At 34.2% G+C, this 15825-nt stretch overlaps 1 protein-coding gene across 4 annotated transcripts in view; it reads left to right on the top strand.

Annotated features, from left to right (window-relative positions):
• The window catches only part of SCN7A (sodium voltage-gated channel alpha subunit 7), a 117164-nt gene extending 103219 nt beyond the window's left edge, over nucleotides 1–13945 (top strand). For all 4 annotated transcript variants that reach the window (XM_047722398.1, XM_047722397.1, XM_047722399.1 and 1 more), the window contains 7 exons: nucleotides 1566–1673; nucleotides 4000–4278; nucleotides 5036–5089; nucleotides 5895–6032; nucleotides 7578–7682; nucleotides 8200–8470; nucleotides 11158–13945. In XM_047722398.1, the coding sequence (XP_047578354.1) occupies nucleotides 1566–1673; nucleotides 4000–4278; nucleotides 5036–5089; nucleotides 5895–6032; nucleotides 7578–7682; nucleotides 8200–8470; nucleotides 11158–12224 (2022 nt within the window). In that variant the 3' untranslated portion in view covers nucleotides 12225–13945. The remainder of the gene's footprint in view (nucleotides 1–1565; nucleotides 1674–3999; nucleotides 4279–5035; nucleotides 5090–5894; nucleotides 6033–7577; nucleotides 7683–8199; nucleotides 8471–11157) is intronic.
• The last annotated feature ends 1880 nt before the right edge of the window (nucleotides 13946–15825 follow it).

Here is a 15825-nt window from a genome sequence, read left to right as displayed (position 1 = left end):
TTAGGTATGCCAGAATGACTGCCATCTTAGTGCCTTTTCACTTATTTTTCCTTCCACCTGGAACTTTGGCTGGCTTACCTCACTTACGCCTACTCAAATAAAAATGCTGAAGTTAGGTCTTTCTGCACTACTGTATTTAAAACTGCTTCCACTACAATGCTCCCTTGTCCTTTCCCACTTTCTTCATCTCCATAGCACCTGTTAATGTTTTATATTAATTGATAGTCATTGTTTATTCATTATGATTGTTTGTCTTTCCCCACTGAAAGGTTAGCTCCTTTAGGGAAAATTTGTTTTCCCAATATGGTTCTCTCCTTATCCTCAATGCCTAGAACAATTCATGTATCATAATTGGTACTCAGTAATTTTTGTTGACTGAACAGATGGTTCCTGTCCTATAATCAGTGATTGAAGCTTCTCACTGTATAAAGAAGATGACTTACAATATCTGGTCTCTGGCTTCTAAATAAATTATTCCAAATTAACCTTCTGCTCCAACAAAATCACGATATACTTTCAACCCATTTTCCTCTTTCCTAGTCATTGTTCTTACGTGTCCACATCCCTCCACACTTACATAAATCATATGCTTACTTCAAAGCTCACTTTCAGACCATCTCTTAATAGCATAAGAAAGAACAAATTTTTCATTTATGCTGTGTTGAAAATACAGAAAATATGAAGATACTATAAAAGTTAATCGTAACTCTACCATCTTGCTTGATCTCTATTAATATTTATTAATCCTGATTGATTTTTTTAAAAGATTTATTTATTTACTTACTTACTTATTTTAGAGAGAGAGAGAGAGAGAGAGCAGGGGGAGGAGCAGAGGGAGAAGGAAAGAGAGAATCCCAAGCAGACTGTACACCAAGCATGGAGCCCAACATGGGGCTCAACCTCATGTCCCTCAGATAATGACGTCAGCTGAAACCAAGAGTCAAACATTTACCCACTGAGCCACCCAGGCGCCCCAACCCCGAATGATTTTTATGCATATGCTTACTTTAAAATATCACCTTAGTATCTTTCTATACATATTTGTAATTTGTATTTGGACTTAAAAATATTCATATCTTCCTTGATGCCTCTTCTCTGAAATCCTATTCTATTATCTTAAATAATTATGTATAAATTAATATATAAATATATTCCAAATTTTGCTTTTATGAATGCCTAGTATACTATTACTAGATGACAAAAATTCATGAAACTGATTCTTAATCTAATTTCAAACTCAAAATTTATATAAATATTCACCCTTAATCATAATGTATGTCAAATATACAAATTTTTATTTATCTCAATAATATATATTCCTACTACCAGAAAATATTTGTTTAATGTTTTTTAAAATAATTTTACCACAAAGTTATTTTCTTATACATTTCTATAAGTCATTGTTAAGATATATGGAAATATACTTTAAATCTTTTGCATACTTCTTGGTAAGGTTTGAACTGTTTATCTTTTTTATAATAAATGCAAAGCTTATTTTGCAGATTGTTTTGATTAAGTAAAAATTAAGCCCCCTATTCACTCTGTTTTTCCTTAAATATATATAGGTATTTTGTCTGAGCTTAATAGGCAAATCTCGGGAGGAATTCAAACCACTTACTTCCATTAAATTCCTTCGGGCACTCAGAGTTCTATCTCAGTTTGAAAGAATGAAGGTAAGAAAAAAGTTTCTAAGCTAATGTGTAGATTTTTATTTACGATTATTGAACTTCTATAAATTAAATCTTCATAGTCTTCTCATTTGCATCATTAACAATATTAATGCAAAAACCTTACATTCTACTACTTTAATATATAGAAGGTATAGTAGAAATTTATTAAGATTTTAGGTCTTTATTGCTCATAAGATAGGAAAAATCATAAAAATAAGAAAAAAAAAACCCTAATAGTTGGGAGAGAATATTAAATTTCAAAAAGTAATACCATTGTAACCCACACTGATGTCTATGAGTATTAATAAAATTATCTCAATGTTGAAAATATAACTGACAGAAAATGAAACTTTGATCACCTACCTGTTTAAAGTTATAGGAATATTGTGCACACTAAGTAATTATTCTGAATAAAAGTGATTTTAAAATAAATTAGTTTTTTTAAGTTACACATAACAAACTATGAACTCTTGTGTTCTCTCCCTCACCAACATGTTAAAATCTCTTCTGAGCACTGTGAGTAAAACTAATAGGTTGAGCCACAAAAACAACTAATGTTCAATCTTTGGGGCCTATGATGGAAATTCACCTGCTATGGCTTGACCTAATGAAGAAAACAGAGTTGATGACCACCACACATAGTGTAATTATGTAATATACAGTGATCAACTGTGTGCGGAAATAGCAGCAAAAATCTAATTTCACCTTCCATTTAATAATCACACATCAGTGTTTTCTTGCATTTTTCATTTACAAAGATTACTTATCACAACATGCCTATTTGCTTAATATTACAGAATGCCACATTGTCAATATAGATAGGATCCAATAAGAAAATTATCTATGTTTAATGGTATAAGAAAGTGTCCAGTTTCATTCTTCTGCATGCGACTGCTCATTTTTCCTAGCACCATTATTGAAGAAACTGTCTTTTCACATTGTATATTCTTGCCTCTTTTGTCATAGATTAATTGACCATATAAGCGTGGGTTTATTTCTGGGCTCTCCATTCTGTTCTGTTACAGATTCAGATCTTAAGCTTCATCTTAACCTCTGGAGGTTCTGTAGTTGAACGATTTCTGAAAATATATCATTGAAGTCACATGATTACAAAATTAATGCCTGCTATATTTAATAAGCTCCAGTCTTGGGTTCTCTCATTACTGAAATATTTGTGTCAACTGTACCTACAGCTTTTATTCGTACATAAGTGTATTTTCTGATAAGCATAGCATTTTTTTCATTAGAGGTATCAGTGGGCATCTCAAAATATCTAAAATGCCAACAAAGGATCTGTGGCTTAGTTTTAGAAATAAAATTAAGTGTTACTGAAAGCACAGTTAAAAGTTAAAATATTCATTCAAAGCCAGAAGACTAAGGAATATCAGCAAGAAAACACAGCAAAAAGGATATGGATTTAGTAATGGCTGAGGGAAGGGAAGATAGAGTTGTAGCACAGAGAATTGATGGTGCCTCATGAAAAAAAGAGAAGGAAATGAGATTGGGAGAAAAGGAGTCAAAAGTGTAATGCTAAGGAAAAGACGAAGAAATAGCAAAGAGTGGAAATTTCTGTTGGCTATAGGAACTGGCTTACATTTGCCATAATCACTACAGTGGAGTGATAAGAATAAAATTCCGATTGTAATATTCAAGAGAGAAGGGAGTTGAAGAAATGAAACGGTGATTCTAGACTATTACTGTTACTCGAGTTGAGGGGGTAGATTTATTTCCCATATTTCCCACTCTGGAGTGGCTCACCAGGGACATAGAGTGGTGCCGTGAGGTGGTTTTTTATTTTGCTGGCTTCAGATGCCCATTCAATGTTTCTTGACGTAGCCTCTTGCCTTGACTTCACTGATATGTGATCTCTTGGTCTTCCTCTTACTTCCCCCGACACTTCAGTGTCTGCTTTGTAGGCTAATCCTTCCAAAAGTTAGAATCACCAAGACTTAGATGTAGGCCTGTTTCTTTCTCATTTTATGCACTTTCTAGCTAATACATACACATATAGTCACACAGGTTCGGTTGTCTATTCAACAAGGTGATAAATGTGTTGAATCAGTGAAATAATTATTTTGCTAATCAATTCTGTTGCCTTTTAGCGATTCCTCTAGTACAAAATTTTGAGACCATCTGAATTTTTAATGTCTATTTTTTAATTAAAATTTATTATTTAGGTTATTCAAATACTGGCATGTGGCCTATTGAATTTTTAACGATGGCCTTTTTTGGGTTATTTCTATATGACATTACATTTAGTATTTCCAATTAAAGTGATTTCACATTTCTTACCTAAAGTTTACCTGTTTGTTTCTTTATTATACACCAGGTGGTTGTGAGAGCTTTGATAACAACAACTTTACCTGCTTTGAATGTGTTTCTGGTCTGCCTTTTGATCTGGCTGGCTTTTAGCATCATGGGAGTACACTTATTTGCTGGCAAGTTCTATGAATGCATTGACCCAACAAGTGGAGAAAGGTTTCCTATATCTGAAGTCATGAATAAGAGTCAGTGTGAAAGCCTTGTGTTTAATGAATCCATGCCATGGGAGAATGCAAAACTGAACTTTGATAATGTTGGAAATGGTTTCCTTTCACTGCTTCAAGTGGTAAGTTCACTTCTGATTTTTTTAAATAGATGTTTTTATATGCTCATTCATATTATAGGTGGAAATAAAGAACAAAATGTGGCTGATTACTAGAACTGGTTGTAACATATTTTAGCAATTACTAGTAGATATGGGACATACTACACCAGCCTTGTTTGGAAAGACAAAAGTAAAACACAGACGCTGCTCTGCTGGGAGAAGGAAGTACAGAGGAAGGTAGGATTGACAGGGAAGATGGCAGGTACTGGAAAACTATTTCTACTTCTGTCATCATTGATAAGGTAATAGGGTCACAATTTTTGGTCCAGCTCAGGGTACTACTGTTTTGTTTCTACTTAGTGCTATGGCTCCTCAGTCACCCAACATCTAACAGAAATGAGGAGATAAATTATTCATTCTTGTCTTACCTCCCCCATAGAAAAGCACATGTGTAGCAGTATAGTAAAAATGACACTTGGGCACCATGTATTTATTTACAGTTTATCTATATACCTCTTTCTATTTCTACTATCTTACAGTATTTTGTTATCAACTACAATTAAGCTACTACAATGAAGCTAAGTGGTTTTAAATTCGTGTTAATAGACAATATAAATGCAATAATGAAAATTATAAAGGTCTCAATTACATGGTATATTGAAATGTGGTCAGCCTTAGTAATCGAGTTTTACTATATTAATAACAAATTGAGTTTTACATTTTATTTGCCATGAAGCTTACAATTGCCGTAAGAATTAAATACATGCCATTTTTACAGGCAACGTTTAATGGATGGATCGCTATTATGAATTCAGCAGTTGATTCTATTGGTGTAAGTACAATATCATCTTAGAGCCATTGTGAAGGTTCAAGGCAAAGTTATTTTCTCAATTCAAGAAAAGGGTAACAACAATAACAGAATAAATAACATGATGAAAGCAAATGCTTATGCTAGACAGAAATTAAATACATTTCAGATTGACTCTGTCACTGAAAATGAAATCCTCCCAGGATTATGTACAGTGGTTGAAGCCCAGTAGGCCCATTTGAAGGATTATCAGACTTCATTACAATTATGAAACCAATGCAGCAAACTTTAAAATCCAAGTAAACAAAGCAATAATGCCACTTCACCAAAGAACAAAGTGGAAACATTACCTCATGGAGAATTGTTGGTTTTTCTTGTTGTAAACTGCTTATAAATTTTATGTTTTAAAAAGTTGGTATACCAATATTCTGCTTATTTTTTCCACTTTTTAATTTATTCTTATTTTTAAAGATTTTGCTTTTTAGAGCTGTTTTAGGTTTACAACAAAATTGGGAGGGAGGTATAGAGATTTCCCATATACCCACTGTCCCCACACATGCATTGCCTATTATCAACACCACTCACCAGAATGGGGCACATTTTCACCAAGGATGGACCTACATCGACACATCATAATCACCCGAAGTCCATAGTTTACCTTAGGGCTTACTTGGTGTTATACATTATATGGGTTTGGACAAATGTGTAATGACATATAACTATCATTATAATATCATAGAGAAATTTTCTGTATGCCCTAAATCTGTTATGCCCTAAGAAATCTGCTATGCCCTACCTTATTTTGCTTATTTTTTAACTTAACTTTTAGGTAAATAGGCAACCTAATTTTGAAGAGAACATCTACATGTATTGTTACTTTATCAACTTCATTATTATTGGATTATTTCTTCCTTTGAGTATGCTGATTGGTGTTATTATTGCTAATTTCAACACGCATAAAATAAAGATAAGTACAAATATTTTTTGTTCACTAGTGCTTGAGAAAATCAAGCACATTTATAAAAATGTCCTGCTTCAAATAATTAGTTTGGGATTCAGCTAAATATCATTTTTATTTGGTACTTATCTAAAAAAAATAAGTTGATATTTTTGCATATTGACAAATATTGTTAAAGTGTTCATCTTTACATTGTTTTCTATATTCAAATGTAAATGGGCAAGTTTAAAGGCTAAAAGTAACAAGTGTTTCTATATATATGTTTGTAAAAAATGACATGCTGACAAACAAGTAATATTGTGGTATGTCTGCACAAACATGTAAAGAAGTTCAAGAAAAAATGCTACACATTTTTACTCTCTGATATGTTCACAGCTTCAGAGTCATAACCAACATAGACATCTTTGTCAGTGCAGTAGGTTTTCCAGTTAGACATAGAGAGAGTCCTAAATATGTGACCCAAATAGGAGTGCTTGAAACAAGTAGGACACAATTCAGAGACAGAAGCAAACATCCAACTGACACCATCTCCACACAAGATTTCCTTCAGGGCTTCTACAAATGCAAATGCCTCAAAAGTCCTTGAAGTCTGCTTATTTTAACCACAGACATCTACTCTCTAGAGGTGTAGGGAAACCTTCTAAAAAGTCAAAGAAAAAGATAGTCTAATTCTGAAATTCTATCTTCGGCCATGTCATCAAAGTTCAGCCACGTGCAGACTCTGGTAAACAAACCACTCAGTCTCTGCTAATCAAATGGGATTAGGAGAACAGTGTTCAACTACGCATCTGATGGATGCTTCAGCTTCTTGGGACTTCAGCCCAATGGGATAACATCCTAGGGTTTGCTTCTGGACTTCAAATTCATGACTCTTGTCTAATTTAAGTGACTGAGTCCTGACTTAGGGCAGTAATAATTCCTAATTTTTAGATTAACACATTAACTATTTACCTCTTATTCACTTTATACATTCTGTATAAGATACTAAAATTAGCACTAGGAACACAAAAATAAATAAGCTCTAGAAGGCACTATGAAGATGTAAACACAAGGTGCTGTTGGCATAGTAGTATAAAAATATCATCTGATAAGCGTTATTTGGAAAATTAAGTAATATACGGACATATAAAAACATATAAATGACCAATTCTGTTTTTTTCCTGCTTATTAGAAGGTACAAACCAATTTTATCTTTAGCTTTGGAATTCAATTTTTCTTAGCAAACCTTTCCATTTTCCCCCCACTGTTTCTCCTTCATCTCTGTTTAACATGAGGTAGGCCTCAGGAGAATAAAAGTTGAAAAAGAGTTGACTGCCCACAAGAAAGTGCACCAGAACATAATTGATATGTGTCATTACCCAATATTCTACATGTGTTTAGTGTGGATTTGTGTGCAAAAAATCAGACGTAGTTAAACGTGATTTAGATCATTGCCTTATGCCCTTTGTAAAATATTAAGTCAGTAATTACCAACCTTTCCAAAAATGCCTATTAATGATAAGGTAAAATTTAGATTCAGTGTGATTTTAATATCTTTTTCTTTCATTTCTTTACCAGGGAGGCTCAAATATCTTTATAACAGTCAAACAGAAGAAACAATCCCGTACACTGAGAAGGCTGTTGTGTGAGGAGTCTCAAAAAACAATCCGGCGCCCAGGAGTAAGTTTCTTCTGTATATTCTCTTTTAAAAATGAAAACGTGGGGCGCCTGGGTGGCTCAGTGGGTTAAAGCCTCTGCCTTCAGCTCAGGTCATGATCCCAGAGTCCTGGGATCGAGCCCCGCATCGGGCTCTCTGCTCAGCAGGGAGCCTGCTTCCCCCCTCTCTCTCTGCCTGCCTCTCTGCCTACTTGTGATCTCTCTCTCTCTCTCTCTCTCTCTGTTAAATAAATAAATAAAATCTTTAAAAAAAAATAAAAATAAAAATAAAAATGAAAACGTGTTTTTGGAATTCTTCACAAATGCTCTTGGCAAAATTTAAAAATATGTTCCTTAACAAAGTTTGGATGGTCCTTTGTTTGTTTTGACTGCATACACTGTAATTATAGTTTGGTAAAAACTTGGGCCCTTACTTATTTTCCTGTTTATGCTAGGAGGGAAATTACAATTCTACAGACAATAGGTGTGTATATATAAGCTATTAATAAGGCCACTATGCCTTTCTTTTTTTCATCCACAGAATAAATTCCAAGGATTCGTCTTTGACTTGGTAACAAGTGAAGTTTTTAATGCCATCATTATGGCTCTTATCTGTTTTCAAGCAATAACTATTATGATACAAAGTGATGAACAGAGTCAAAATATGGACATTGCTCTCTGCTGGATTAACTTAGTTCTTATTATACTGTACACTGGAGAATGTGTACTGAAGCTCATCGCTTTCCACTGTAACTATTTCACCATCGGATGGAACATTTTTGATTTTATGGTGGTCATTTTCTCTGTTATAGGTAAGATTTTTAGTCAATTTTCTTTTATAATAATACTAATTCAGGCAAGTTCTTATACTAAATGTGTCCTCAGACAAAGGCAAACAGGCAAACAGAGAAGGGATCCTTCTTATTCCAGTAGGAATTTTTGCATTCATACATGTATACACACTTGACAGCTATAAGATATTCAAAATACTTGTTGAATTAATACATACACTTTACTTCAGAGGTCACCTTTTCAGTGTATCACATACAGAATTTTCTAGGATGGCTCTAGAAGGAGATTTATGTCTTAGCATGATATAACCTTTCACGGTCCCTATTCTTTTTTCTCTAATCTCTAAAACTGTTTACAACTTTCACAGCACTAGAGTGTTAGGCTTTAATGAATTTGTCACCAGTTTTCTCTTACCCTGGGGACCTCAGTCTTTTATTTAACAAATATATTTGATTATCCCCTTTGTGAATACACATTATGCTATATGCAAAGAATCCAGTAGTAAACAAGGTAGGCATAATCCCTGTATGCACATAGTTGACAGCCTAGTAAGGGATAGAGATGATTAAATAGTACATATATAATGTTGTGCTATTAAGGTGATAAGGGAAAAAGCACAGGGTGTTACAGTGGCACAAAAGAGTGAGGGGGAACCTAACAGTAAGTAAAGGTCAGAGGAAATTGCATGGAGGAAGCAAAATTTAAACTGAAACTTATTGGATTCAGGGGTAGCCAAGTAAAGAATCTAAGATAAAAATGTTTTAGGCAGGGAAAAGTTTATTTTCTGCCTCCCTATAAGACACATACTAGAATATAAACTCCACAAGAGACAATATTTAAATGTTAACTGTGTCAAACATATTCTATATAATCAACAGTGAAAATGGGGACAAACTATCTGCCCCCTTGTGCTTCCAGAAAATTCAACCTATTCATTTGGTGGTAGAAGCAGTCTACCTATTGATAGACAAGCACAAGAAGCTTGAAAGCAAAGTACATAAAAGCAGGAAGGGGCTGATAGGAAGAAAATAAGAGGAATATGGAATTAAAAAGCCATTTGGGATTAAAGAGAGAGTTACTGAATCAGAGATCTCGAAGGAGAGCAAAGCACAAAGAAAAGCTGTTTGATTTTGAAATCTCAGAAGGTGAAGAATCCTGCGTCCAGAATGTGGCCGTAGCTGCATATGACTAAAGTAAAATGATGGAGATTATCGCAGTTAAGAAAGTCAAAGAAGAAGAAACTGACCTTTCAATGAGTTGTTGATGGTGGATGTTGGGGTGGAAAGGGCGACAGTGAACCAAGTACTAATAAGTCTCCAATGAGTGTGAGTGAGAAGGAATAAATAGATCATAGAGCCAAGAAATGGTAGGCAATATTATAGTTCAGTGGCATGATCCACAATGTGTCAGGAGAGAAATTTTTTTTTTCTTTATAAAATTGACTTAAAGTATCTAGAAATCACATTGGAAAGAATAAAAGATGCTTGGTCATTCCATTTTTCAACCCCAAGAAATATGGTGTGGGAAGAAAGAGCTGTCTGCAGTTGACAATGTTACAAGGGAAATAGTATCCTTAAGATAAAGTCAGATTTTAGATAAGAAAGGAAGTAAAGAAAATGTAGTGATGAGGATGTAGAAAAAATTGTCTACAATTAAATGGGGATATGTCTGGCATAATGGAAGAATTTGGAAGATTGTGAGGAGAAGTGACAATTTGAGTCAGAGTAGAAGATTTACTATAACAAAGTGGAGATGAAGATATAGGTAAGATAGAATGTCAGAGAGAATGTTGTCATTGACAATGACCAAATTGAAGGGAAATATGAGACATGGTCCTTCCAGATTCAACAAACATACCATCTCAATTAGAAGCTTCATGGGATTCTCTCCTCCCCACCTTTTCAACTCTAAATGAACCTCATTGTCTCCAGTACTTCCAGAGAACATATGCCCTATACTTCTAGGGTAATTGTAACTTTACCTTGTTTTATAGTCGTAGCTCTCACTTCCATAGTTCCCTCATCTAACCACAACTGCTAAAAAAAAGTTCTAGGCCAGGACTCATTTACTTAATTCCATTTAAAACTGCTAAGGACCCAAATACTATTTATGAAATAAATAAATTAAACTATAATCTGTGAATCACGGAATGCCAAACATTTTTGCAATTATATTGATCACCTAAGTCTTTCTACCTTGCATGATAATAACTTTAAATATCTAGTTCTATTCTCTAGATTATAAGATCTTTAAGGACAAAAGTCAAGTCGTTCATCTTTGCATATTTGCATGACACCTTTATTAGATATCCAGTAAAGCCTGGATTGAACTCTTTAACAACTACCACCAGAAAAAAACACGACTAATGTTCTATATTATGGAATCATGCCATTTGTGATTCCAGAAATACTTGACCTATAGTACTCTTAAGATGATGTGCAAATAATTCTCTTCCAAATTTTGATAGATACCCTGAAAATTGACACAGTTAGTGTTTGGGTAATCCCCACTTTCAATATGTTCTGTTATTTGGGAAGGATTAATAAGATGATCTTAACATATAGAAAAATGATATAATAGTAATTGAAATAATAAATAGTTGAAATAAATAATTGAAATAATAAATGAAATAAAATAATTTATATTTCTCTAAATATAATCACATTTAAATAATTTTATTGCCTGTTTTATCTTCTCCCACACCAAGAACTAGTTCTGCCTATAACGGTAGGATACTACCTTGTGTCTCCTTCCATTATGGAACTGATACGACTCTCACGGATTATCCACATCCTGCGTCCTGGGAAAGGACCAAAGGTATTCCATGATCTGCTGCTCCCTTTGATGCTGTCTCTACCAGCATTGTTGAACATCAGTCTTCTCATCTTCCTGGTCATGTTTGTCTATGCCATCATTGGAATGTACAATTTTGCTTATGTTAAAAAAGAAGCTGGAATTAATGATGTGTCCAACTTTGAGACTTTTGGCAGCAGTATGCTCTGTCTTTTCCAAGTTACAATATTTGCTGGCTGGGATGGGATGCTCAATGCAATTTTCAACAGTAAATGGTCTGACTGTGATCCTGATAAAATTAACCCTGGGACTCAGGTTAGGGGAGATTGTGGCAACCCCTTTGTTGGGATTATTTATTTTGTCAGTTACATCCTCATTTCATGGCTGATCATAGTAAACATGTACATTGTTGTTGTCATGGAATTTTTAAATATTGCTTCTAAAAAAAAAGCCAAGACATTAAGTGAAGACGATTTTAGGAAATTCTTTCAGGTATGGAAGCGGTTTGATCCTGATAGGACCCAATATATAGACTCTAGCAGGCTTTCAGACTTTGCAGCTGCCCTTGACCCTCCTCTTTTTATGGCAAAACCAAACAAGGGACAGCTCGTTGCCATGGATCTTCCCATGGCTGCTGGGGACAGAATTCATTGCCTTGACATCTTACTTGCTTTAACAAAGCGAGTTATGGGTAAAGATGTGAGGATGGATCAAATGATTTCAGAGATGGAATCAGGGTTTGTGTTAGTCAACCCTTTTAAGATCACATATGAGCCAATTACTACTACTTTGAAACGAAAACAAGAGGCAGTCTCAGCAACCATAATTCAACGTGCTTATAAAAGTTACCGCTTGAGGCAAAATGACAAAAATACATCAGATATTCATATGATAGATGATGACAAGGAAGTTCAAGCTACCACAGAAAGAGCCTATTTTGACAAAGCTGAGGAAAAGTCAACTATTCAAAGCCAAATCTAATCCCACTTACCACATTTTAATCTTCTTCATGTTCTAAAAAATGGGCTTCCTTGTATATTTTATGTCTATGTTATGGGATTTACATCACCATTAGTAGGACTTAGTCACAAATAAGCAAGTACAATAAGTACTTTCTTAAGGTGGGATAGTGTTAAAAAATAACAGTGTTACAGGCCATTAAATCATAAACTTGCCTACACAGATGCCAACTGGGGAAGAGAAAAAGGCTGTTCTTAGAAACTTCCTTTGAGATCAACCACAGATATTCTTGGGCTGATCCAAACCATGTTTGGTTGACCAGAGCCTTGGTTTTGTTTTTATTTTCTTTTATTTTTGGTACTGGGAATTCATATTCTTTGATTGTTTCTGGATTCCTGGTTTTTCATCTCTTTGGCTAGTTCTACCTAAGCTCTAGCTCTTCAACAGAATTAATTCGGAGAGTAAGAAGCATAAAGGTAACTATAATTATTGCCTACATTTTCCTCATTTTTTTCACATTTATACTTTTTCTAAGTATACATCTACTAAAATGATATATATAGAAACTGTTAATAGACTCCTGTATTATCTTATCATATTTACCATTTATCAGTGATGTAACATTGAGTAGTATGACCTGGCAAATGAAAGTCATAATATGATTTAGAAGAGTCAAGGGTTGCCATTATGTCTAGGGATTTTCACAGAGTCTTGATGCTTACTTGGGAAACTGTGTCCACTTTGAAATACTTTCCACTGTACTTTGTGGTTCTCTATAACTTAGAGAAAAAAAAAATGACCACTGAAACTGTGAGGAACCTGAATAGGAGATCAAAGTGTAAGTTTGTTGTTGGTGGTGTTATGTAATATTAGTATATACAAATTAGTTTTCACTTCCTCATATATCTTTCTAAGTTTGTTTTTGCTGTTTTTAATCCATCACACACACCTCCTGTAAAAGGTTTTGCATTTGAAAAACTTGAAAATCCTAAATATTAATTTTCACTATTGAAATTGTATTTAAAAGATAGACACAAATAGTTGGTTTTCGACATAATCACAAAAATGTAGCTACTTGCATCCATGTAGTATGAGATTCTGATATTTGTTCCCTTTGTATGAAGATTGATTTCAATGTGCCTACAAAATCCTAAAGGATTTGGAAAGAAAATATATATACTGTTGACTTAAATGGCAAACTTCAAATATGTTGTATGACATCCAATGTCACTTAAATGTCAGTAATTGTATTTTATTATGAATGCATGATCTTGAGCCTTAACTATTATAGCCTATTTCTGCCCCTCAGAAATGTATTAACTTGACCAAGATGCCTTTGGGGGAACCCTTAAGTAAATGTAATTTCAGGGTTCTGTTTCTCTCTATAAGTGTTCCTTCCCTTTCTCCTCCCGTTCTTCATCATGTGATGGGGACCAGTGAGGAACTAGTGTTAACTTGGTGACATGGTGACAGCTGGTGCTTGATCTAAATTTTTTAGTTTTCTATTTCTTAGAAATGCTTTAATGTAGAAACTGCTTCAGATATTTAAACTTAACCTTAACTTGCTTCTGTAAATTCAAGACCATTAACTGATTTTAGTTTGAAAATTGTATCTTTTACTTGTAAACCATGTTTGCCACTAACCTTCCAAAAACTGTGTAATGAATTATTTTTAACAAAATCTTACAATATATTCTACATTTTAGAAACTATAGAAAATAATAAATACAACCTGTTAAGTACAGTAAGCTTTGGTTTTTGTTTTTGTTTTTGTTTTTATTAAGTCAGCTTGTCTATTTTGTATGATAGGAACTTTTTCAAATGAGCCTAATCACATTAAAGCTTACTCATTCAGGCTCAAAATTCAAAACTGTGCTTCCTTTGGATTCAAAAAATTTTGTAAAATAATGTTAGTAAGCTTAACAGAGACCTTTACACACTGACAAAATTTACAAAGTACTCCTCCCATCAAAGTCATTAGTTTTTTAGATATATATCTCAGTATTACTTAGAATTTGCTTTATGGAGGATAATGCTGAATTTAAATTGATTGTTGTGCTTCTTTAAAAAATTTCTTTCTATACCTTTTAATACATATAATGAATATACTTTGAAATGGTTTTAAAGATATTGAAAATAGCTACCATTTATTGAGCAGACTATTATGCCCCTCCTTGCTCCAAGCATTTATCATGCATGAATGCAGCATTCACAACTCATGAAGAAATGATAATTTTCATTTTATAGCTGAGCAAAATAGACTTAGAATGGTTACAAGAGTTTCTATATGGCACAGAACTTGTAAGCAATGAGACCAGAACCTCAAACCAGGTCTAGTTTCAGAGCCTTAATATTTGACTCCTATGTACAATAACTGTCTAGGAATAAATGACCTAGTTAGAGGCAGAAAAAGTTTAAGATGAATTAAGTTGTTGAAGAGAGATAAGTTCCCCCCCCCTCTCTCTCTCCCTTCCCTTCTCTCTTTCTCAATCTCTCCTTTGGTGGAGGGAATTTTAAAAGTAGCCAACCCCTGGAAAAAAGAAAGACACAAGGAATAAAACAATAGAAGTTTTTTCATTCAATAGTTATTGTATGCTAGATACTAATGTAAACCCAGAACCAGTATACATACTCATTCATACTTACATACATAAAACATACATACATACAGCTGAAACTAGAGAACTTGCTGACTACTGAGAAAAAACAGCTAATTATAATATAGGGTAATTTGTACACTATTGGTGTAAACTGCAGTATGTATTCAGGAAAGAAGATGGGTTCTACATTGAAAATTATAGGTGAAGTTAGTAAAGTGGACCCTGGAAGATAAAGAAAGATTTTATCAATTAGAGAAGAAGGTAACCGTAGTCAACAGAAACATTTTTAAGAAAAGGAGTTCATACAGAGATGAACTCCTGAGCTTTTGGTTCTTCAGGCTAGACTATAAAGAGAACGAAGAATTAAAGATGGGATAAAATGTCTACTCCAGAGTTTGGATGGAATATTAGAGCAGAATACTTTGAGAACCCTGATCCCTTCCCAGACATGCTTTATTTAGTCCTTTGGTTAATCTTCCTTAACTGTTCTTTGCAACGATTCTAGGTCCACATTCTCAATTGTAACAGTTAATGAAGAGCGCCAGTCCATGACTGAGCCTTCACTCTCCGGGGGACTTTCATCTTTTATGTTAGAGAACCTAACACTGTCCGGGTCCTTTCCTTATCTGTAAGTGAATCTCTTATCTTCATTGACTTCAAAAGCACATATGAGCTCAAAGGACTTTCTCTCAATTCCAGCTAGTTTATGAACCATCCAGATGGCACAACACCCCTAGTCCTGGATTCTAAATCTACATTGCCCCTCTCTGACGGTGCACGGGAGAAGAACGAGGCACAAACAAGTCAGCTGCAAGAGAAAGGGAGCAGGGGGCAACAGTAGAAAAGAGTGTTGCCCCGAACAACTCCTCAGTCCCGCTTTTGTTAGATTTACACAGTAATCAACAAAAGAGCAAAAGAACGCCAAATATTAATCATATGCCTAGTAGATAAACAAGAAGGAGGGCAAAATATGTCTGGTCCAGCAGTATAACGTTTATAGTTGAGCAAGCACATAAGCGCAT

The sequence above is a fragment of the Lutra lutra genome, chromosome 3 (assembly GCF_902655055.1).
Source record: "Lutra lutra chromosome 3, mLutLut1.2, whole genome shotgun sequence".
NCBI lineage: Eukaryota > Metazoa > Chordata > Mammalia > Carnivora > Mustelidae > Lutra > Lutra lutra.
This window is presented reverse-complemented; position numbering and strand designations above follow the sequence as displayed.